A 24211-nucleotide genomic window follows, 5' to 3' on the forward strand; every position below is an offset into this window, starting at 1 on the left:
GGGCCATCAGCCTGGTTGGCAGCTATCTAGAGCTTAATACCTAGATGCTAATGCAATTGAAGCAAACAAAGGCACATATTTTAGCATTTCACAAGTACTATATAGAAACTATGACTTGGAGGCAGGTGTCTGACTTTATTCAAACCTCCTGTGTGCATGCACTGTAAAAATGCAAGATTTATCTGTGCGTATGAGTAACTGCACTACTCACTAACAATTACACTAATAACAATTTTAATGGCATCTAATTTATTTTTTATTTAGTTTTTTTATAGGTCTACTCATCCCAGTGTACGGTGTCAGAGAGCTTTACATCACACACAGAGACACAATACATCATCAAAGTGTGTAAATAAATGTACAGGGAATGTAATTTAAGGCAATGAGGCTTATAATGTGTAGGAGTTACATATCGTCCATATGTGTAGACATTGTATGTAAATCATGTAAGATAGGGAAAAACACAAAGTCAGAATATAAAATGTAATACTTGTAATAACAAGACTTTACGAATTCCTAGAGGAGTCCTTATTTTCAATCTCTGAATAACAACAGATTGAGAAAAAATTATAAATGATAAAGACTCACAGTGTGCATGCAGCACCTTGATGCCAGTAAATAGATCGTTGTGATTTATTAGAAGGATTGTAACTTACAAACTGGAAGTAACAAACTTGTCTGTGTCAAAAGCAGTACCACACTTACCTTTCTCTATAAAATACACATATGTGGTCTGCATGCCACATGATGTGCTTTGCAGCAGACACATTAAACCTATATGTTACTTTATGAGTAGAAACTGTGCCTGGACAAAACAAGGAATTCTCCCAGAACTCTACTAACCACCAGAATTGTCTTACCGCTATTTTAATCCCCTCAAAATTGCTGGGCACACAAATATCTCTACAGCAGGTGTCTTAACCCTGTAAATATTTTTAAAATGCAGTTCTTTGTGTCCAATTAAGTAAGCTAGAACAGACTTGCTTTGACATTTGCCCTTGCTGCCCATTTCTTTGCAGCCCCTGGGACAGCAGTACAGACTCCCCATGCAATCCTGGCACTACTCTTATGCTATGCCTACCATGAGAGCAGCACCACGACTGGGGTCTGTGCAGTTTCTCCAACCCGGCTGCAGAGAAACCTAAGTGCGCATGTCACTTTGGGCGGCCTAAGACAGCCAGCCAAAGTGACATGCACACTTAGTGCACTCCACTCCTCCCCCCAACCTCCCATGGCCCAGCACTACCCCTACCTGCACATGCTGGCTGAGCTATCAGCTGTAAACTGAAATGATAATCAAATATCGTTTTATTTTACAGCTGCTGGCTTTTAGCCAGGGGGCGACGCTCCTGCCCTGAAGTAACTCACCTGTTGCTCTGGGGTCTTATTCAGTCTATTGTCATAAGTGCCTGTATCCAGTGTATGCTGTGAGCTATGCCTCCGATGCTCCTGGGTGGACTCTACAGACCTCTATTAATTCACAAACAATCAACTGATATACAGCGCCTGCTTTCTAACTCTCATTTCTCATAAGCCCTGCTACCTAAAAAGGATAATAGCACTTTGGGCACCAAATACCACAAAATTCCTTCCACGTATGCTATTCGGTATTCAGCACTCTTCGAACCAAGCATCACTTCCTTGAGATGAAGCGTGCTACTCGCCCCCTGAAGCACTTCAGCGCCTCGTGAGGGGTACGAAGCACTTTAAATAAAGCAATTACATTTTACAATACAATACATCAACGAGGGCTGTTTTATTTTCTCTGTATCCAAGTTTGAGAACAGTCTCGGGTGGTGCTGGAAATGTGGGGCAACGGAGCCGCGCCCCCAGGCCCCTTCTCGCTCCCCCGCCCCCTTGAAGAGCGCAGGGTGCACTAAAGGCGGAGGGGTGGTGAGGGCGGGGACGAGAAACACCACGCTCCTCAGTCGGAGCTCGGCAGCCCTTAAAGCCTCCGGGGTGCCAGCACTTTTCGCTCAGTTTTTCGGAAAGCTTACGCTGCACAGCCAGCCGAGGGCTGTGTAGTTTTGACGGGAAGGTCTGGGTAAGGGCACGTTTATGGAGCTTTCCCTGCTAGCTTGAGAGCTGCCAGGCATCCCCCACCACCCAGGAGAGCAGCCCCCATCTCCACAGCATCCCGTCTCTACAGCAATCCCCATTTCTAGAGCAGCAGCCTCAGACATCAGCCCATACTGCTGCTAGAGAGAAGACCCCATTCCAAGGGCCCCCTCCTGATAGAATACCCTCAGGAGTGTATGTCCCATCCCAAGAGAAGCAAGCCAGTGTGAGAAATCAGCCCCACATTGACACAGAGTGCGTTGGCCGCTGAAAAGATCCCCCCGTTACATTTATTTCTAGGTACAGTGCCCAGGACAGGACCCCCGCTTTCTAAAACACAAGATAACTCCCAGGTCAACGACCCACTCTTAGGAACCCTCATCCCCACAAGATGTCAACCAAACCAGTGAAGCCCACCATACATTTGTAGCTAGAAAGCCCACTCACTCCTCACATACATAACCCACGAGAGCAGCCCCGCGCTCCTCCACATCAGTCCACACTGTCACCGAGAAGCCCCCTGTCTGCCACCCCTGTGTTGAGCGCATCCCCTGGTTCGGAAAGCCCCCCTCCCATAGACAGCACAAACTCGGAGGAAATCATTTCTCTTTTAGAGAGACCGACTGAAGGACCCTTTTCCAGCCCGTCCCGCACTCACACCTTCTGAACAGTCCCCTGTCGGAGCACCTCGCGGTCCAGAACACATCCTATTTCTGAAGCAGCCCCCTTATACGAAGGGCAGATCACCCTTATCTCCATAGCACCCCTCCCCCCGCACACATCGCAGAGCTCCTCCGCACCCAGAGCAGTCCCTACCTCTTGCAAGCCCCCCTATTCTCTGGAGCCTCCATCTCTGGGACGCCCCCACACCTCGCTGCTCCTATCCCCCACAGCCCGTGCAGAACCGCTCCCTCGCAGCCTGCAGGGCTCGCGGCTCTCTGCGCTCCACGGCGCTCCCCGTCGTTTCCTCCATGGAGAAGGTCCAGGACGGAGAGGTGGAGATGGGGAGGTGGGAGCGGGACGAGGACATCACCGAGGTGGAGAAGCGTCTCATCCGCGAGACATGGAGCCGGGTGTACGTCAACTGCGAGGACGTGGGGGTGTCGATCCTCATCAGGTACGAGGCCGGGGTGAGGGGGAGCAGGGGCGATAAACACGATAATGTACGGACAGGCGAGAGTTGCGTGTCCCCACCCTCACCAGGCATGTACGAGGTCAGTGGTTGGTGTGTGAAGGACTTGGGGAGGGTATCCTGTCCTCATCGTGTATTGCGAAGTTGGGGGTACAGGAGGAGGTTCTGTTGTGTTCATAAGGTGCACCTGATGGGAAAGGGTATGCCTTTTCATCAGGTATCCGGGTAGGTTGGGGGCTCTCCATCCTCAGGTATGGAGGGGGCAAGTACTGCCGGGATAGGGATGGCAGAGTGAGGGGCTAGTTGTCGGGAGAAGGGGTGTCAGTCTAAGTCTTGAGTGGCGCTTTCAAGGGCTCTGGGGTTACGGAAAGGTAGTGGGGCCAGGGGCTGGGGCCGGAGGGCAGGTCGCGCTGGGGCATACTGGGAAGATGACAGGGTCAGGGTCTAGTAAACAGGAGTGGGGCCAGGGCCGGAAGAAGGTGGCGGTGGAAGAGTAGATGGAGGATGGTGGAGCGGTGGGAGATTCGTGGGCTGGCGCTGCAGGAGTAGGAGAGAGTCAGGAACAGCTCGAGGTGGCAGAGCCAGGTATTGTGTACAGTGGCAGTCAAGGGGGGGCGCGGGCCAAAGCCACGTATTGGAAAGCTGGTAGACATAGTAGTTGAAAAAAGTGGCATTGTGTGGTGCTGGCAACAATGGCTTTGGATGCAGCCTGAGTGACTACCAGTGGCTGAGATTCATACAAGAATTCCATCCATCACTATTTTGTATTTCTGTTGTGTTGCCCTAAATGGGACAGGTATGTCCAGACATGGGTACTGTGCACACTGTGTCACTGGAACCAAGCTATACCCAGTGGATGAGCCCACAACTAAGGAAAAACAGTCCTGGGTTGCTTGTGTTCCAGTTCAGGGAGAACCTGGCTTGGCAATTCAGGCTGGACTGATTTTATTGGAACAGGATCAAAATTAATATGCAGATAGCTAGGTCCAAACTGAGGTAGGTGGCATGGTGTGCAAAATAACAATGGATTGGGATGCAGCCCAAGTGATTCCCAGTGGCTGAAATTAATTCAAGCATTCCATTAACCACTGTTTTGTATACTTATTGAGGCACCCTAAGTGGGAGGACACACTGTATCACTGGAACCATGCTGTATCGGGCTCATGAGCTCCTAAGTATGGCGAAGCCGGTCCATGGTTGCTTGTGTTCTGAGTGATTACGAGTGGCTGAGATTAATTCAAGCATTCCATTCATCACTGCTTTTTATACTTATTGTGTTCCCTTAGTGGGACGGACATGCCCAGACGTGGGCCCCAAATGCACTGTGTACCTGGGCTGAAGAGCTCATAACTAGCATGAAACCAGTCTTGGGTTGCTTGCATTCCATTCAGGGAGGACTTGGCTTCACAGTTCCAGTTGGAGCAGGGACAAGACTGGTTTGCATAAACTGAAGAGGCATGATGTGCAAAATAACGATGGACTGGGATGCGGCCTTAATGATTACCAGTGGCTGAGATGCAAGCATTCCATCCATCATTGTTTTGTTCATTTATTGTGTTGCCATAAGTGGAATGAGTATGGCCAGATGTGGGTCCCATGCACACAGTGTCATTCGAACCAAGCTGTACCTGGCTGATGAGTGCATAACTAGGGTGAAACCGGTCCTGGGTTTATTGTGTTGCGGTTCAGGAAGGATCTGGCTTGGCAGTTGGAGCTGGACTGTTTGTACTGGTGCATGGTCAAAACTGATTTGCATATAGCTGGGTCCCAACTGAGGTGGCATGGTGTGCACATTAATGATGGGTTGGGATACAGCCCTACGTGATTACTAGTGGCTTAGACTAATTCAAGCATTCCATCTATTACTGTTTTATATACTTAGGGTGTTGGGTAGGAGGCAGAGATGTGCTGGGTAGAGGCAGTAGCTAGTGGAGGTGGTAGTGTTAGGGGCTGGTGGAGTGGAAGAGTCAGGGACTGGAGAGGTTGGCAGTACAACAGAGTAGCAGAGTCACATAGCCAGGGTCCTGAAGTGCCATTCTATGTATACATGTCTCTGGCAGGAAACTGGGAGTGGTTGGGCCCAGTTTATCACTATTAAATGGACCATAATTTTTGCAGTCTCTTCGTCTGAGACACCCTATACCAGCATCTGTTGGATGGGGAAGGAAAAGAAGCATGCACAAGTGTATACTGGCATCTTAATGGTAGGACTGTTTACCCACACCTAAACCCAGGCACCACTGATAAATCACAAGGACCCTCACACATCCAGTACCACTGGATACATCATATCAGGATATATATGGTTAGGAACTCACACCTCCTCCACCCTAGAGTCAGTGATATCACCCCAGGGTGTCGCCACCAGCCCCTATCACTAACATTATGCTCAGTTGCCCTCACAACTCATGTACATATGCAACACTGACTGTACCAAGGAGGTCCTCACATTTCCTTGTGCATAACTAAGTTGACTCCAGTGACCTAAACACCTGCTGTGTATAAGCGTCACAGTGCCACCATAGGTAGTGACCCTTACACCTTTTGAAAATGTGCCTAGCATCAACCTAAAAAAAACAGGTATCACTCTGACCAAAGGAGTGAACAATCTCAGGATATGCCACCCTTACTTGAGTACCAGCCAGAGATCTAAGGATGCATCTTGTGATGACAGAAACATAATGATCATCACTCGATTATAAAATTTGAACCAAGGCAATCGTTCTAATGCTTCATCAGTCTGATAAGACAACAGTTAGGACAGAGATCAAAGGGTTTCTTATCCCAGCATAAGGTCAGGGACTTCTGCATGCACAACTCTGGCTTGCAAACAGAGATATCTGAACTTATCACATACTGTGAAGAGGGCGTGTTCGACCAAATTCACAATTCCCTGACCTAAGTATGTTAGAGGGCTCTCACTGCGTTCCTCTTTGAATCCAAACACTGCATACTGCACTTCAAACTCACTGTGGTGTTTAAAGATGGGGTATTTATGAGAAGCGACAAATCTGCTGTGGTCTAATCTCTATTGAGATATGAGCCCCAACTTTCTGTTCTTCTGCCAAGAAATCTAACTCATCAATTCAGTGCAGAAACAGCATTAAGAGCCACTTCCACTAATAGACAATCGATTGAGTACATCTTTACTATCACTAGGAGAACAAGAAAGATTGCTCATGATGTGGTTGGAGATCACATCTTAATACCCGGTCAACTATCCTCACTAAGACTAATGTTAATTCAAGCAGGGGCCACAAGACAGCACCTAGATAAAAAGTAGCGGTAACTGGTGGGCTTGAGGGCACAGTTGGTATTATTTAAGTACCCACTGGCTGGCATGGAGGGGGCATACATATTAGTAGCTAAGTGAAGTAAGAGATCGTTGACCTGTGGTGCAAGAAGTCCCAATTTGAAGTGAAGGTGCTGTCCCTCCAAAACACACTGCTGAGGTGATTTAGTGAGGACTCCACCATATTTCGTTTATTTTTTAAAGAGGTGTTGAGCATTGGAACGGTCCATCAAGGCGAGTGACCCACGGCAGAGCGTACAGTGTATACCAAACTCCATGTCAGGCAAGGACAGAAATAAGACGTTCAAAGTGATACTTACATTCAATGAAGGGACTGCCGGTAGGTAATTCAGAGGAAAAGGCATGGGTTATGCCGGAAGACTGTTAAGAACTGAAGCATCTTTATCCACCAAAACAAACTATAAGAGAGGAAGCAAGAAACAACGCAGACTGCAATTTTAAATAGTCTTCCTTCGCAATAATGTTTTAAAATGCATCTTTTTTCCACCTGAAAGGGTGTCAACGCACATCCAATATAAAGGCCACAGTAGACTTGCTAACAAGCCTACACAAAGACAAACACAGTGTATTCATAAACAAATGGAATCCCGAAACAGTTTATCCAATAAAGCACAGTCGGAATGAAACAGTTATTCTGGGGCCAAAGCTGTAACAAAGCAGGGATCAATATTTCATCTACAGAAGTGTTTACCGATCTACTAAAGCACGAAAGGGAGCTTATCAGCTGCTCCTAGCAGAGTGGTAAGAATGGGACCAGTTGCGTCCTTACTCAGCTCAGTCTCAAAGGTGGAGCTATGCAAACCCAGTGGGCAAAACATTCAGGTGTTTGTGCCAACACGCTTGGTTGGTGTTTGGGCTAATCAGGCTGTAAACACGGCGCATGGTTGTCCCATAGATGAATCGGCAGAGTTGAATTTCTTGGATGCCGCACGTTCACCTGGAATGTTTCACTCATCTAGGGTGACTAGGCCGGGATAGTCCTAGTTTTGCAGCAGCTGTCCTCAAAGATTTCAGGAAATGTAGTTCATATCCCGATTTTCAGAGAGGATCGACTGAAAAGAGGGAGAGACATGTTTTCATGTCAGTAGTAGTTTCAGAAAGCTATTTAATTAACAGGTGTGATAGTGGGTTTAAAAAATGTACACTTTATTTCCTTAGCGCCTCCTCTGTTTTCTATGTTGATGAGTGCTCTCATTTTGTGCCCCTTGGTTGATGAAAAATTGTAGTCCTTTTATTTTTAAGGAATGTCCAGGTGCAACAGTAAATCATAAAAGAGGTGAAGGAGGAGAGGGTGGAGGCCTGGGTGGAAGCAACGGGTAAAGGGTGGACTGGGGAAAAGCAGCACATAAGGGAGAGCAACATAAGGGCTGAGAGAAGCACACAAGCAAATAAGCAACACAGAACATCAGGGATGCAGGTAGTTTGACGGGCCTGAAACACAAGACAGAAAGTTTGTGACGCAAGGGAGACAGCAGCACAGAGAGCCAAGTGGGACACAAGGGAGAAAGCTGGAAAACACATGCACTCTCATGGAGTGCTTAAGAAAAAAGAAAAAAGTAGAGCCCTTAAAGTGAGCAGTGGAAGGGTGGAAGCCAGCCAATCCGAGGGATGGTGAATAAAGTATGCTCCAGGAGAGGGGCAATACAAGATGAAGAAGCTGGGACCAAGAAAACCATTGAATAAGAAGCAAGCAAAAGAATGACAATATAGACAACTAACGATAAGCAGTGGGCAGTATGTAAGCCCATGTAAGTGGGTCCACAGTGCATCGTTTGCAACTAGACAGCTTGTACTGTCTTGTATGCTTGACCTAATCAGCTGAGTACTATTAATATAGTATGCGTGAAAAGACCAGCCACGTTTTCTAACTAATGTTGCTAGTGTGAACACACAGATGTTACAATAAAGGTGTGTGAGGGCAAAGCTGTGGGGGACTCCTGCCTCAGTTGGGACCACTGATTAAGATAAATTATTTAAAAAAATACTTTTTACCTACAGCAGACTCCTGCCTCTCACCACAGCACCAGGGGTCCGCAGCAGCCACCCAGGGCACTGCCTGCGGCAGGTCTGGCACAGCGGCCCTAGGGCTTATGAACTATCCAATTTCTGACTGCCACAGACCGAACCTGCGGACCCAAGAGGTGAGGCTGCCTGCAGGGGCTCGCTTCACCAGGTGGGGGGAATTATCAATCAAGTTCCTGGCCTTCCCCCCACCCCAGCATTATGTGGAACCATCGCTTCCAAATGAGCCTAGGCAGAGGACTCTGGGGACCCTTCACACCATCTCTCATGCCCCTGTGGCTGCGACCATGGCAACAGGTAAGGGGCAAGATCCCCCAGAACATTTTAATATCTGGACATTCTGCACAACTCAGAGGCCGCTTTTTCCCTTGGATACAGCACTGCAGTACGTCCCATTTAATTTCTCCCCAGCGACCTGTGTGCCCTTACAGAGAATGTTTTCTCTACAACACAGACACCTTCATCTATTCTGAGGTGCCTTGAATTTAGCCACAACCCATACTACCGGAGCGAGTGCCCCTTAACAGCAAAGCCCAAAGGCTGGCCTCAGTCAACAGTGCAGTGACCATTCACAGTGGTGGGTGTAATCCTGAATGACTCATACATATTCAGCCACTTGAGGGCAATGCTGTGGGCACCATTCCACAGGCACACGCCACCAGAGGTCGGTGCAAAATGTAAGACACCACACGTTGAATTGCAGATCCTGCCATATAAGGTACATTGACCCCTAGCAGGCATCATTCCTGGATTGTGGTGGCCATCTTTCCCCCAGTGGTGGGGTCACAACATTGGGGAACACACTGAGTCATCTTCTGGTCCTCAATCCAGGTCCAGTAACGCCTCTGTCGCACGTGATGTACAAACCCTAGGTGGGCTTCACCCCTGGTCTATAGTGGAAACTACACAGTCCACAGAACTTATATACTTCTCTTGGACGTGGGGTGTGGACGTTGGTGACCACTCTGAGGGGGTCATTCCGACTATGGTGGTAACTGAACCGCCACGCCGGCGGCAGTCTTTTCACTGCCGCCAGGGTGGCGGTGCAGACCGATATGTAAGAGTGTGGCGGATTGGCCTGTGGCAAACCGCCATTTCCCCGTTCCTCCCACCAGGGCGGATGGACCTGCCGGGCCAGAGATGAGCATCTCCAACCCAGCAGGCCTCCCAAAACTGCTGTCGGTATTCTGAGTCCCCTTTCCACAAGGGATTCCGTGGCAGTAGCACCGCCATGAAATTCATGGAGGAAAGGCTACCAGCAACAGGAATTTGTATTCCTGTTGCCGGTAGATGTACCCCCCCACTCCCAGTAGTGACCACCCCACCCCACCCCACTCCACCCCGATCCCCGTACTGAACCCCGCCCCCTGCATGCACACACGCACCCACAGACACGCACACCGTGACACACAATCACTCACACTCACCACACCCGTACATTCACGCGCACACGCATCACCATAATTACACACAGACACACACGCACGCACAAACACTCCCCTCCCAGGTTCCCATTCATGAAACACAAACACACTCACACACACCCATTCACACACCTCACCCCCTCCCCTTGCGGAGGTCACTTACCTCATCTGACGAGGGGCTCCTCCCTGAGGGGACGGGACCCGGCTCTCCTACCACCAGCCCCACCCCACCATTAGGATACCGCCAGGCCGTATTACAGGTCGTAATACGGCTGGCAGCATCCTTTTGGCGGGGCGGGCGGGCTGGTGGTGGAACTGCCTCTGCACCGCCAGCCCGACTACTGGAAGATTTCCCCCCAAATTGAGGTGGAAATCCTTCAGTACTCGGAGTATGGCTTTTGGAGGACCACCAGCACTGGCAGTCCTCTGGCGCCCGTGACTTCAGCGGTCTACGCAAAAGACCGCAGAAGTCGGAATGAGCCCCTGAGTTGTTGTTATGCCCCTCGACTCATTGTGAAGAATCATCCTCATAACCCAGCGTGAGAGCTAGACTCAGTACTCAGTGCGTTGACACACTAGCCAAAACAATACCCTGTACAATGCGGAAAGACAAGCCACCAAGAGCTCATGTGACAAATGGAATGATGCAATACATCACCCACGCCAACCTACGCAAAGAATTACGAGGCAGTCATGGACAATTATTGTTGAAAGTGTCCTTGGAAGTGGCTTGGAACTGACCAGATCAGAGCTATTGGCAGCCATACAAGGATTCTGCATCACCTTTGAAAATAAAATTAAGGTAGATTCCGTAGACGTAAACCTCCTCAGAACTGACTTACGGAAGGTGGCTGAAAAAGTAATGTCTGCTGAAAGCAACATTTCCAAAATGCAAAGGGAGCTTGTGGTCCTCAAAAGCCAAATGGCCCAAATGTCCCTAATCACAGCAGACTTGAAGCGACGGGCTGAGGTATGCCGAGGGCCGCTCCTGACGAAGCAATATTCATATCCCAGGATTTCCAGAGAGAATGGAAGGATACACCATGGAGCAATTCCTGGAGAACTGGGTGCACACTGACCTTTAAAAAGGGCCTATCCGATCTGTTTGTAGTGGAGAGAGCACAAATAGCCCTCGTGCATCCTCCGGGCCCAGGGGCGCCTCCACAGGCCATTATCACCAAGATCTTTAATTACCATGATTAGTACTGTATCTTCTGTGTGGCACGGGAAAGGCCGGTTCCTTTATTTGGCAAAGCCAAAATCACCATTTATCCTGACTACACGAAGCAAGTCAAGGTCTGCCGTAAATCTTTTCTCAGTGTCAAACAGAAGTTGCGAGCTCTCAATCTTAGGTACATGCTCCTGTAACCAGCAAAACTCAAAGTGATACACCAGGAGAAAGTCCATTTTTTCCAACAACAGGAAGATGTCTGGGAATGGCTTGAGGTCGGGAGTGAACCTGCAGACTGCTTACAGGGTGCTAGCTGCTCCCAGTTGTGGGGCACACGCCGCAGTAGACCTTCAGATCGAAACCAAGCAGGAGCGTCAAGCCTGAACACACACCCTTTGGGACTCCGCAAAGTGACGATAAGCAATGACAGCACCATGCGACAAAGCACCACTGAATCGCCAATCCTTGAACAGAGTATAGATCGACAAATGTAGATCAACAAATGCAGTCAGAGGAAACTGACAAAGACAACACTCCAATCTGGTGCCAGACTTTGTGCCAGACACAATGGTTGCCCTGGAGGTGGGGACTGGGGAGGCGACTGAACAGCACGAATGACAGTGACAAATTGAGAAAAAGGAAGTTTGTCGATGTGTGCCTGGTACATATGTAGCAGCTCGCGAGGAGACCGCAGGCACATTTGTTCATGTTATGAAACTGCAGAAGTTGGGTAGAAAAAAGCAAGGGTCGCGGGTCCAAGGATTGTCTGTCTCTATGGAGGCTCACCTGTGTGCTCAGTCACGTTAGGACTGGGGGAGATTAGATGATCAGTAAGACTGGCCGGGATGCAATTCAGAAAATGAGTACTAGCCAGTCCCCTTTGGACGGGGAGGGATGAGGCGTGAGTCCTGGCACATGCAATGGCTTGACATTAGTAGTCATGCGGTTGCACTATACTTGTCCGTGAGTGGGGTATAGTTTACACTGTTTTTTTAATTTTTATTCAAGTTTCTCAGAGCAGTTCGAAGGGGTGCGGAGGGCGACAGTAGCACACACCACACATCCAGGTCAGGGATGGGGAGCATACAGAATTCTAACCTGGAATGTTCGAGAACTGGGTACATACATTAAACGACACAGGTTACTTACCTTCCTTAAGTGCCACAAAATTGACATTTCGTGCCTGCAGGAGACCCACCTGGATCAAAACGTATGTCATGAAACTGGCCGAGAAAAGGAGAGGAGAGATATATAATTCGTCCTTTTCTAACTCTTCCAGGGGCACGATGATATGGGTGACTCCGGGAGTTACACTCTCCCTCACGTACACAAGAGTAGATGTGGAGGATAGATACGTCCTCCTACAGGGCAATCTACTGAAAACATATGCCCCTGACACCATTAATCCCACATTCTTCTTCAAGGCACAGGATCTGATCACTCAGGAGATGGACTTGCCCTTGCTGTGCCTGGGGGACTTCAACTGTATTTTGGACCCACACTTGATTAGGACCCCAGCTAGGACAGGCACAAAACCCAACTGCACTCCAAGTTGCCATGACTAACATAGGGGCAGTGGATGTATGCCTTCTAAAACACCCAGAGCAGAGTATATATACTTGTCACTCTGCCACACATACCACTTACAGTAGGTTGGACAGGGTTCTTGTTGCAGGGTACCCCAGACTAGACGTTATTCAAATAACACATATGGCACATTTCTAATCTGATCATTCACCTGTTTGTTGTATAGTTGCGCTGGGAGATACCACACTGGGATCAAGTCTTGGCGAATGCCGTCGGACATACTAGAGGACCCCACAGAAACCCAGCTAGCACAGCCTCACTTAGGATAGAACACACCTTACGTGGGCGAAACACAGACATCTGGAATAGCCTGGATAAATACTCTGAAACAATATAGGAACAGCTGCACCATGAGGGCGACAAATCTGGGTGCCGCTTAGCTTGTATTCTGCACAGAGAATGTTCCCCCCTCTATCACAACATATCTAATCGCTCCAGATGGCCCCAGAGTTACTTCCAGGGCTGACATCATAGATATATTCTGCACACACTTGCAACACGTATACGCAACAAATCCAAACATAAGTATATCCACTTACTCTCTCTTTTTAGAGAGATTGGACATCGCCAGGCTAGCACCAGCTGCTTCAGAGGTGCAGATGACAGTTAACTTGAAGGTTATATGTATGCCCTTTAGGCGGGGAGGGAGCTGGCACTCCTGCAGCATATAGACCCCTCACAATGCTAAATACAGACATCAAGGTGTTCAGCAAGTCTCTGGCTATCTGAATTTCACCTTATATGTCCCATCTGATCCATGAAGACCAATGCAGTTCTCCCCGGGGAGAGGTACCATTATGAACCTAAGGCATCTGACATGAGCTACACGAAGCCGAACACAGTAATGAAGAACTAGCACTTGTGGTGATCGACCTGGAAGAGGCATTCAACACCGTAGATTGGGGGTATCTGATCTGAGTGTTGCTGGTTATGGGATCTGGCCCTCGGTTCTGTAGCTGGGTCCGGTTCCTCTACACGGAACCAACCACAAAAGTACAGGTGGGATGCTGCCGCTCAGAGGCATGGGCACTGGATCGGGGAACACATCAAGGATGCCCGTTGTCCCCTCTCTTGCTTGCACTTGCAATAGAGCCTCTGGGCATATTAGCACACAACAAAATGTGAGACTGGGGTATACAAGTTGGTGAGACACTACATGCCATCTCGCTATATGCAGATGGCGCTCTATTTTATCTCTCCTCACCTAGGACCACTTTGCCACAACTACTGTAGCTGCTTGATGATTTTGGCAACATATAGGGTCTTTGATTGAATCAGAATAAGTGCTTAGTATTCCCTCTAGCCTCTCTAATGGGTGCCAGAACTGGGTCTTCGCTGGGAATTGTAACACTTTAGGTATCTAGGGATTCAAGTGGTACATACCAAACAACTTCAACAATGTCTGAATGTGGACAGGGTCTTAGAAGCCGTGAGATCATCAGTGGCATTCTGGAGCACACTGCCCCTCTCCTTAATGGGCAGGATGGCAATATCCAAAATGGTACTGCTTCTGAGATGTCTGGATGTTCTGCAGAACTCGCTCTGTCTTGTTTCAACCAACATTTTTAAGCAACTGGACACCATTCTTATCTCACTCTTATGGGCGGGCTAACGCAGCAGAGTGGCTCTAAGTACATTGACTAAAAAATTCGAGCATGGGAGGCTGGAAGTTCCACATCTTGACCTTTATTATTACACTGCAGACCTTCAACATGCAACTAGATGGCTAGACCCAGGTGAGAACTTGGAGAAAAGACTAATAACAAGTAGGGTTGTAGCAGAACATTTACCAGCATTATTGATGGAGAGTGCAGGAATCCCAAGGGATCTCCCACATACAGTTCGACAAACCGCCCACATTTGGCAATCAATCAATCAATCAATCACTGCATTTGTAAAGCGCGCTACATACCCGCAAGGGTCTCAAGGCGCTGGGGACGGGGGGTGCTACTGGTCGAAGAGCCAGGTCTTGAGGAGTCTTCTGAAGGCCAGCAGGTCCTGGGTCTGTCGTAGGATGGTGGGGAGAGTGTTCCAGGTCAGGGGGACTGTGGCGAGGGCGAGGTTGGCTGAGCGGAGGCTTCGGGTGGGGGTGTGGAAGCTGAGTCGGTTGTTGAGGTAGGTGGGTCCGGTGTTGTGCAGTGCTTTGTGTGCGTGGATCAGGAGCTTGAAGGTGATCCTTTTGTTGACGGGGAGCCAGTGCAGGCCTCTCAGGTGGAGTGTGGTGTGGCTGCGGCGGGGGACATCGAGAATGAGTCGGGCCGAGGCGTTCTGGATGCGTTGGAGTCGTCTCAGGAGCTTGTTTGTAATTCCTGAGTAGAGGGCGTTCCCGTAGTCGAGTCTGTTGGTGATGAGGGCCTGGGTAACAGTTTTTCTCGTGTCGAGGGGGATCCATTTGAAGATCCTGTGGAGCATACGGAGGTTGTTGAAGCAGGACGTGGAGACGGCGTTGACTTGCCTGGTCATGGAGAGAGTGGAGTCGAGGATGACCCCCAGGTTGCGTGCGTGGTCCGTGGGTTCCGGGGCTGTGCCTAGTGACGTGGGCCACCAAGAGTCATCCCAGGCTGATGGGGTGGGTCCGAGAATGAGGACCTCCATCTTGTCTGAGTTCAGCTTCAGTCTGCTGTCCTTCATCCACTCCGCTACGGCCTTCATTCCTCGGTGGAGGTTAGCTTTGGCGGTGTGGGGATCTTCGGTGAGGGATATGATCAGCTGGGTGTCGTAGGCGTAGGAGATGATGTTGAGGTTGTGTTGTCGTGCGACATGGGCGAGGGGGGCCATGTAGATATTGAACAGTGTCGGGCTGAGGGAGGATCCCTGTGGGACGCCGCAGATGATCTCGGTGGTTTTAGAGCGGAAGGGTGGGAGGCGGACGCTCTGGGTTCTGCCAGAGAGGAAGGATGTGGTCCAGGCCAGGGCCTTCTCTTGGATACCGGCGTCATGGAGGCATGCTGATAGGGTGCGGTGGCAGACCGTGTCAAAGGCTGCTGATAGGTCCAGGAGGATGAGGGCGCGGCGATGAGGGCGGGCAACAGATTGTACAAACTGTGCTGAAGCAAGCCTCGTTTCATAGGGGACTTGGAGTATGGGTACTGAAACCGGTCAGGCAATTAATGGATAATATGTCCTTTCAGGCATGGCAGGAGGATGGGCGCACCCAGCTTGTGGATTTATGCCCAGTGAGACTTTAATCTCCTTTGAGGAAGCATGCCAAAAATTCTTTTTCAGACCTGGCCATTTTCTGCATCATTCTGGATTGGCTGAAATAGCCAAAGTTACCTGTCAACTTATCCCGCAGGGCCTACCCCATCGCAGACGCTTGGGATTTTAATACTTTGTGGCTCAGGGTGGCATCTGATAACACTGCTATACAGAGCTATGTGCACTGACGCAGCTGGACAAACCCCGTGGGCCCGCATAGCCTGGGACTTAGATTTAGACACTCACCTAGATTACGGTGACTGGATGCGGGTCAGAGAATTGACGCACTCTGTCTAGTGTAACACCCGCTTTAAGCTTATACATTACAACGTCCTCCACAGGACTTACCTCACTCCCAAGGACATGTTGTGCATAACCCTGAAACGCACGGATAAGTGTCGTCATTGTGGAGTCAGTGGCACTGATTTTCTACACTTAGCATGGCACAGCACTCAGGTTCATGACTTCTGGGGACAGGTAGTTGTTGACATAACACAAACCACACACCTGAAGACTGTCCTTTCTCCTCAGTACTGCTATTTAGGCAATGTCAAATGCCCAAAATGTAGGAAGATGTGTCACAAATTTGTACAACTAATGCTGGTATCAGCCAAGTGAAGGGACGCCATTATATGGATGGGTCAACTGGTACCTGCAATAACACAATGGCACAAAGATATCTTGGAACGATCTCTTGCGGAGCAAACACACATGAGACAATAGGCAGACAAAAGATCCAGCAAAGACTTCTCCAAGAAGCATACTTAGTGCTACTGGTAGATCTCCAGCTACTTCTAAGTAGCTTTCCTGTGTGCAGCCCAGCCCACGAAATTAGAAGGTTTTGCTTTGATGGATTAATGTCTGTATAACAAAATTCAAAAGTATACATCCAAGATGAAAACGTGGATACTTTCAGAATTCATAAGCTGCTGTTTGTCTAAAAGTGTTGCATTTCGAATTGGATTTCTAGTGCAACCATTCCAACCATTCAGTTGCTTAACAATAAATATATGTTATTCAGCCCGAAGATACCTCTCAGGCTGGACGTGTGTATTGCAAATACACGTTATGGCATATTTAAAGCAGATATTGGAGCAATAAATTATGCGGCATTGGGGAGACGTATGATTGTTTTAGTGCACTGCAACCGTAGCTGCTATGTATTACCCATGTAGAGGCATTTCAAACTGATAAAGACTTTTTAGGTGTGGCCTTTAAGACAGCTTTAGCTGTCTCGCTAGACTATTGTTTTTTTTTACAAAATATATGTATAACATGTATACATAACGGGCCTTTTGTCAATGGGCTTTATTCATTGGTCTGTTCAAGAGCCATTGACATCTTTCTTCCACCCACCACAGCATTTAGCATAAAGCAAGGAATCAGCCCATTTCAGTCACTGGCACTCTTCACTGCGAGTGAGTGCATTTTGCCTGGGCACATGTGTACATCTTCCTAAACAGAAGCGCAGTTGAGTTGCTGGGATAGTGTCAATCTCCTTTTTGATTTAAATGTGTGCTGTCATTTATTTACCTAATTTATTTGCAGCATATATGTGGCATGAGTGTGCATGCAGTGTGCAGTTCCCCTTTTCTCTCCCTCATAATTTCTTCAGTATATGCCTCCTCTTGGTGGTGTCTCAGTCCGTAGGCAGCTCTTTTTAGAGCACCCAGTGCTGTGTTTTACTCTCTGGACTACATTTCAAGAGGTAAGAATGAAAACTAGCAATTGTTTGAATATTTTCTTTCATGTTGATTGGCACCGGAGGGCATTATCTTGATAGCTTTTTGATGGAGGTTCAGGAAGTCAGTGGGAGAGTAAACTGTAAACTTTGCACTTGTATAGCGCACTACTCACCCGTTAGGGTCTCAAGGCGCTGTAGTCATACCGCTATGGAACCCCTCCTGGCTTTTCCCTGTGAGGTGCCCACTCTTGGGCACCCCCAGGCATCCAAGCGCTGGTGGGGCCGCTGTGGAGATTAAGCAAGCTATTGCCCAGAGTTGCAGAGTGGGACCCATTAATTAGATTAGGCACCGAGGCGAGAATTATCTGGTCCAAGGGAATTGAGCTCAAGATTTGCCGAAGCAGGACTTAAACCCTGGTCTTGAGCCAGATCTCTGCTTCAGGGTCTGCTGCTCTAACCATTGTGCCACACTTCTCCACGGAGTGAGCCTGCTGTGTGTGCTTCCATTCTTTCCAGCTTGTGGAAGGCTTGGGGTTGTGCTGATGTTATTTGCACTCTTGTTTATTTGCTCAGAGCTGCGAGGTCTCACTAGTACAGCACTGAGTCTGTGCCTCACTGCTTCATTAAAGCACACTTTATTGTGTTGCTCTGTTTACAGGGCAGCTCTGCATGTTTGTCAGTGCGGTTTTATAGCCTGTGTGTCATTTTGACTTTTGTCTTGCATGGCTGTTTGTCAATTAGACCAACTTGACTACCCGGACAGACTATACCTCAAACCAATTGGCACTTTCATTTTGCTCAACGCTGGTAAACCCCGGGTAGCCATGCGCTCTATAGATCAACCAGAATAGAATAGAATAGAATAATGTTTTCATTTTTAGAACTTTGCCCCAAAAAAAAACATACCTACTCACAACACATAATTATTCATATGCTTCTGAAGTCAGAATTAATGCAGAAGCAGTCACAAAAGACAAAACTATGAGCTGGTTACTGTGGGTCTTAATTACAGTATCAGTACCTTTATGGTGGAGCTTGAACACACTTCAAACAAGCATTTGCAATGCAATGGGTCGTGCATTTTCTTGAGTTAAGCTATCAGCATTGTAAATTCCTAACTGGACTTTTCTTGCCACAGAAATTGGTCAACTCTGCCTCATTTCGTCTTTTCCTGCCATATAATCCCAATGGCCTAGCATTTAACTAAAGCACTTCCATTTACCTTCTTTCTCTAGCTTAAAACATATACAATTGTCATGTAAAACTTCATCAGAAATAAACTTTTGGCACTAGAGTGTAATGCTCAAAATGTCATAACAAAAATATAATAAGGGACGGATTGGAGGGTGAAAGGAAAGAGAGAGTGGAGAGAGAGTAAATATGGAGAGGACAAGTGACGTAGTAATCGTGTCATGGTCCCTGGAGTAAGAAAGGAAAATGGTTGACCAGTTTTGGTAGGAAAATACAGCAGTAATTAGAGAAGAGTGAAGTTCATAGGTCTCTGCGCCCCGGTGGCTCTGCACCTGATGCTCCATTGATAAATAGGCCTCAGGAGAGAAAGCGGATTGGGTAGAAAAAGAGAAGTGAAAGGAATACAACAGACAAAAGGAAGAAAGAAAAGGGTTCATAAAGAAATAAAAGGAAGAAGGGAAAGAAAGAACGAGAAAATGAAAACACAACTAAGAGACTATAACAAACGTGAGACAAAAGAAAAAAGGGAAGGAAGCTAGTGAACGAAAGATAGAGAAAAAGATAATGAAAGAAATGTGAAATGAAAGAGAAAAATGAACATTAGAGAAAAAAAAGAGAGATGGTGAGAGAAACAAGCAGAGTAAGAACCAGGGCATTTATGTAGTGATACATTTCCCAGAGCCACAGAATGGGAAAACCACTTTGGCACTTCAGGTCCCAACAAGTAACTTGTGGCTTCCACGTGCAGACAGGAAAAAGAGGGATTTTATAGTAAAACGTGAAATGACAGATAAGGATGAGAAAAACACCAGAGAAAGGAAGGAAGAAAGATCTAAAAAATAAGTGAAAGGATGCATACTGAGTCAAAGAAAAGTGCAAATAAAAAAGACAAGGAAAAAATGAATGCCTGAGGAAGAAAAAAAGAGAAGAAACAAGGACAAAAATAACCAAGTTTTTGCGAGTTTGAAAGAGGTGTTAGCAAGAGGAAGAGAGAAATAAAAAAAGGGAGAAGAGTAGAAATAAACAGTTGAAAGAAAGTGCAAAACTGTTAACATGTGAATTTTGAGAGCTGGAGAGAAAAAAGTGGTAGAGAAATAAAATATTGAGAGTAAACAGAGTAAAAAAAAGAACGGACTGAGATAGGTGAAACAGACCTTCCCAAATAAAGATGGCAGCTAAGAATAGATTTAATTGGCTCCCCCAGGTCCTCAAACAGAAGTCATAGTGTGGAACAGCAGGGGGCACAGCAGGAGGTGTATTAGTAGAGTTGTATGTGTTCCCCAATACAGCAATATCGGGGCGCTTCAGATCAGGATTGGGGGTAGAGACAGAGCTGTGTCCCAGCCCAGTGCTGGAATAACAGAAAGACATCAGGTGAGGAATGAGAAACGGAGCGCCATGTAATTCCTGGTTTTGGAATAATGGGGCGCTGCAGGTTAGCGTTGAGGTGCACTGACAGAGTTGCATGTGGGCTGCAGTACTGGAATAGTATCGGGCATACAAGGTCAGAAGTGAGGTGTTATTGGAGCTATGTGTGAAAGCTAGTATTGGCGTACCAGTGTTGCCGAGTGTTAGCTTGGAGGTGCCCTGGTGAAGCTGCGAGTGGGACCCAGTATGGGAGTGGCCTTGCCTCTGAACCACAGAAGCGAGGAGTCCTGAAGGGCGTGTGTGTGAGCTTTAGTACTGAGATGAAATGTGCACTGAATGTTAGAATTGATGGATTCTGGCGGAGCTGTGGGGGTTCCATTCAACAGTGGTGTTGGATGTTAGACTTGAGGTGCACTGCCTGAGCTGTGGTGCACTGATGGAGCTGTGCCTGAGGTCCCAGTAGTGGAACAGCAGAGTGTACCAACTGTAAGAACTGTGGTGCTCTGGCAGATAGCGTGTGTTGGGTTCTGGCATGTGCACGGCTGAAGGCCTGGAGTGTAAGAACTGAGGTGCACAGATGGAGCTGCGCCCGAGGTCCCAGTACTAGAATAGCAGTGTGTAATGACTGTAAGAACTGAGGTGCTCTGGCAGACAGTGTGTGTGAGGTTCGGGCACAGCTGAGAGGCTTGGAGTGCGTGAACTGAGGTACACTGATGAATTGCGCACGAGGTCCCGGTACTGGAACAGCAGAGTGTACTGACTTTAAAAAATGAGGTGCTATGACAGACAGCATGTGAGGTTCTGCCGCTGGCATAGCTGAGGGCTTGGAGTGTGTGAAATGAGGAGCACTGATGGAGCTCTGAGTGAGATCCCAGTATGGAGCAGAAGTGGGCACTGTCTCTAAGGATTGCGGAGCCCTGGTAGAGCTGGTGAGGGGTCCCAACACTGAAACAGCAGTGGGCACTGAGTGCTTGGAAGGAGATGCTTTGTCTGAGCAGCATGTGGGTAGCAGAGCTAAAAGAGCAGGGGTGCCATACAAAGGTTCCCTAGGTGACATCAGGTTACCTCTGGGGGTGAGGCCTTTGGATGGCACAGGCAGGCAGAACAAATGTGACTGAGATAACAGCCTGATTTATAGGCTTGTTTACAGCTAGGCTCAGAAACTGAGGAGCTCTGGCAGACAGCTGTGTGGGGTTCTGGCCAGGCTGATGACTTAGTGTGTGTGAACTGGGGTGCACTGATGGAGCTGTGCCCGAGGTCCCAGTACTGGAGCAGCAGAGTAGCAGAGTATACTGACTGGAAGAACTGAGGTGTTCTGGCAAACAGCATTTGTGGAGTTCCCTGCACTGGCACTGCTGAGGGCTTGGAATGTTTGAATTGCGGTGCACTGATGGAGCTGCACCCGAGGTCCCAGTACTGGAGCAGCAGAGTGTACTGACTGCAAAAACTGAGATGCTCTGGCAGACAGCATCTGAGGGGTTCCTGGCATTGGCATGGCTGAGGGCTAGGAGTGTGTGAACTGCGGTGGACTGATCGAGCAGCAAGGTAGGTCATCGACATCACAGTTTAAGTTACTGTAATATGCAAGTTAACACTAAGTAAAGTAAAAATATGAAATATACTTCTGATTTGTAGCGCACAAAATTACATATGACGCACTAAACAGGCTAAGCTGTTTCAAAACGCTACTCCAGGCAATACCTTCTTTCCTTACGGTTTTGTGTCATGTCACTATTTTTCTATGACAGTTTATTAGTTATAATGAATTTCTAAAAGAACGCATTTCAAATTAATAATACTACACACCTAATAAAACATGTTTATTTTATAAAATGTAAAAAAATATATCTTTTATGCACAAAAGCACAGCACACTTCGCATAAAAAGCAACAAACAGGGAAGAGGAATATGGGGGGACTTACGTGGTGGGAGTGACGGGCAAGCTACAAAGTGGAATGTAACGCAACAACAAAACAAGTTCGCACTTTATAAAACTTCAGTGCAGCGTGTTTGACACAGAGGATGGAGATACAAAATAAACAATATGGCTACCTGGTAGTCATACAAAGTGCTCAAATACCACTGATCAAGTTCGCACTGTGTTAAACTTATAAGCACCATGTCTTCCATCAGCGCAAACGAGAGAGACAAAATCCATTTTAAAAAAGTACTTTGCTTGCAGTCAAACATATCGGCAATCGTCTAATTATCGATGTAACAGCGTCGATCCCAAAGGTGGTAACAAAACCGCCCCAGGTGGGACAAATGTAAAGCATTTACCAACAAGATCCAGGGATTTTTAAAAGGAAAGCCCACAAACAAATCAAAGTGATGGGCGTGAGGTGGGTGTGATTAAACCCCAGAGGTAGATAACACGTCACAAAGCAGCGCTGCTACGCTCAACCTAAAAACAGGTCTTTGTGGAAGTCACGCTGGAAAACGGGACCAAGTCACTGCAAAGTAATGAAACAGCTGAAATTGTGCACAATACAAATGGTACCAACTATCTAGCAACGAAGCAAGGATGTCTTGTCCCTCTACGTTCTAAAATCTCTGTAAGATGTCTCCATCAGCTGCTTCCAGCCAGAACATAAACCTAGAAAAATAAACAGACTATTTGTGAAAGGAATTTATCACGAGTTACCAAACACTGTTGATTTTGATAGGAAGCAAAAATAAATAAATAAATAAACCTTTCATGTCACCTAACTTCTAACCTGATTTATCCACGTAGATTACTACATTCTGCCTCTTACAGTTCTATTAAGAGAAAGCCACTCAGCACGCCGGCTTCCACAGTTTGCCTGACAGCCCCCAGGCCTCTCTCCCCCCACCCCTCCGTCCGCCTTCTTTGAGAGTTTAGGGCTTCAAGCATGTGGAGAAGAGCAAGGGACTTGAATCTAACTCTGGTGATTGATGTGCCTGCAGCAAATCGCACATACCATGCAGATCACAGAATTGTTTTTTAAGTAGGTAGCTCAGTAGGTTGCTGCTTTTGTCACAGAGATCCTTTTGCGAATGCCTCTCCAAAGTAAGCGCTCTTAAAATATACTGCCTATCAGTAGGGATGACATGTGACTCATACCTCTTTTAGTCCTCATTGTCTTATGTAGCATTTCCTGTACACAGATTTACACAGGCATGATTTACTGTTTCTATATAATATGTGTATGATGTAAAGCGCTATGACTCCCTACATTGGTATGAGCATCGCTAGAAATGGAAAGAAAACATGAGAGAATGGCTATGGAGGGACCAGGGGCATCATTGAAGAATGGTAGTGAAGAAATCGGTGGAGAAGGAGGTCCATGGTGGAATGTCAAACTGGGCACCACCAGCACCAAAGGCGGCACTGTGTGGAATCAATCAACTTTAATCATGAACTACTGCAAATGACATGTGACTTACGGCACTCGGAGATCATTAATGTGTTGTGAAATAGCCTGTTACACTGTAATGCAAAATCAAAGTGTATACTGGAATAGATCTTATTAATATAGTTTACTTATTAATATTGTAAGCATAGGCGGGAAAGTCGTGTTGTGACCAGTTCCTCCCACACAGGGACATCGTGATAACAAAAACAACAGTTGTACATCATAGCTGCATGCCCCACAGTGCAAACAATGTTTTGTCAGTTCATTAACAGCAAAAAGAATTTCTGATTGCTTCTGAAATGTCACAAGGTCGAGACACAGGGGTGGCGTTTTGTAACAGCTTCCGCTGGTCACTCTTTGATCGGCAAAACATGCTGGACAACCAGTCGTCACGCTCAACTAAGCAACAGCTTAGAAAACAATACAACGTTCCCTCTATCCAAGGTATGTTTTTTGATAGGTAAGGGGCAATAGCTGAAAGAGACAAACGAAAGGCTTGACATTGTGTGTGACAAAATATATTAATGAAGGTAAAAAAACAGCAGTGGAAACACGTTTGCCACCAAAACTTCCAGTCTATTGGTGTCACGCAGATATAGGATTATTTTGGGGGTGAAAAACTATGCCCTGATTAGTTTGGTTTATTTAATTAAACGTTGAACACCCTCACATCAGCTCGACACCAT

The 24211-nt window shown here is 47.3% G+C and overlaps 1 protein-coding gene across 1 annotated transcript in view; it reads left to right on the forward strand.

The window, feature by feature from the left end:
* The first annotated feature begins 1919 nt into the window (after positions 1 to 1919).
* Positions 1920 to 24211, forward strand: part of CYGB (cytoglobin) — a 195707-nt gene continuing 173415 nt past the window's right edge. The window contains exon 1 of the mRNA XM_069200234.1: positions 1920 to 3175. Within this exon, the coding sequence (XP_069056335.1) occupies positions 3030 to 3175 (146 nt within the window). The 5' untranslated portion in view covers positions 1920 to 3029. The remainder of the gene's footprint in view (positions 3176 to 24211) is intronic.

Source organism: Pleurodeles waltl, chromosome 7 (genome assembly GCF_031143425.1).
Source record: "Pleurodeles waltl isolate 20211129_DDA chromosome 7, aPleWal1.hap1.20221129, whole genome shotgun sequence".
Taxonomy (NCBI): Eukaryota; Metazoa; Chordata; class Amphibia; order Caudata; family Salamandridae; genus Pleurodeles; species Pleurodeles waltl.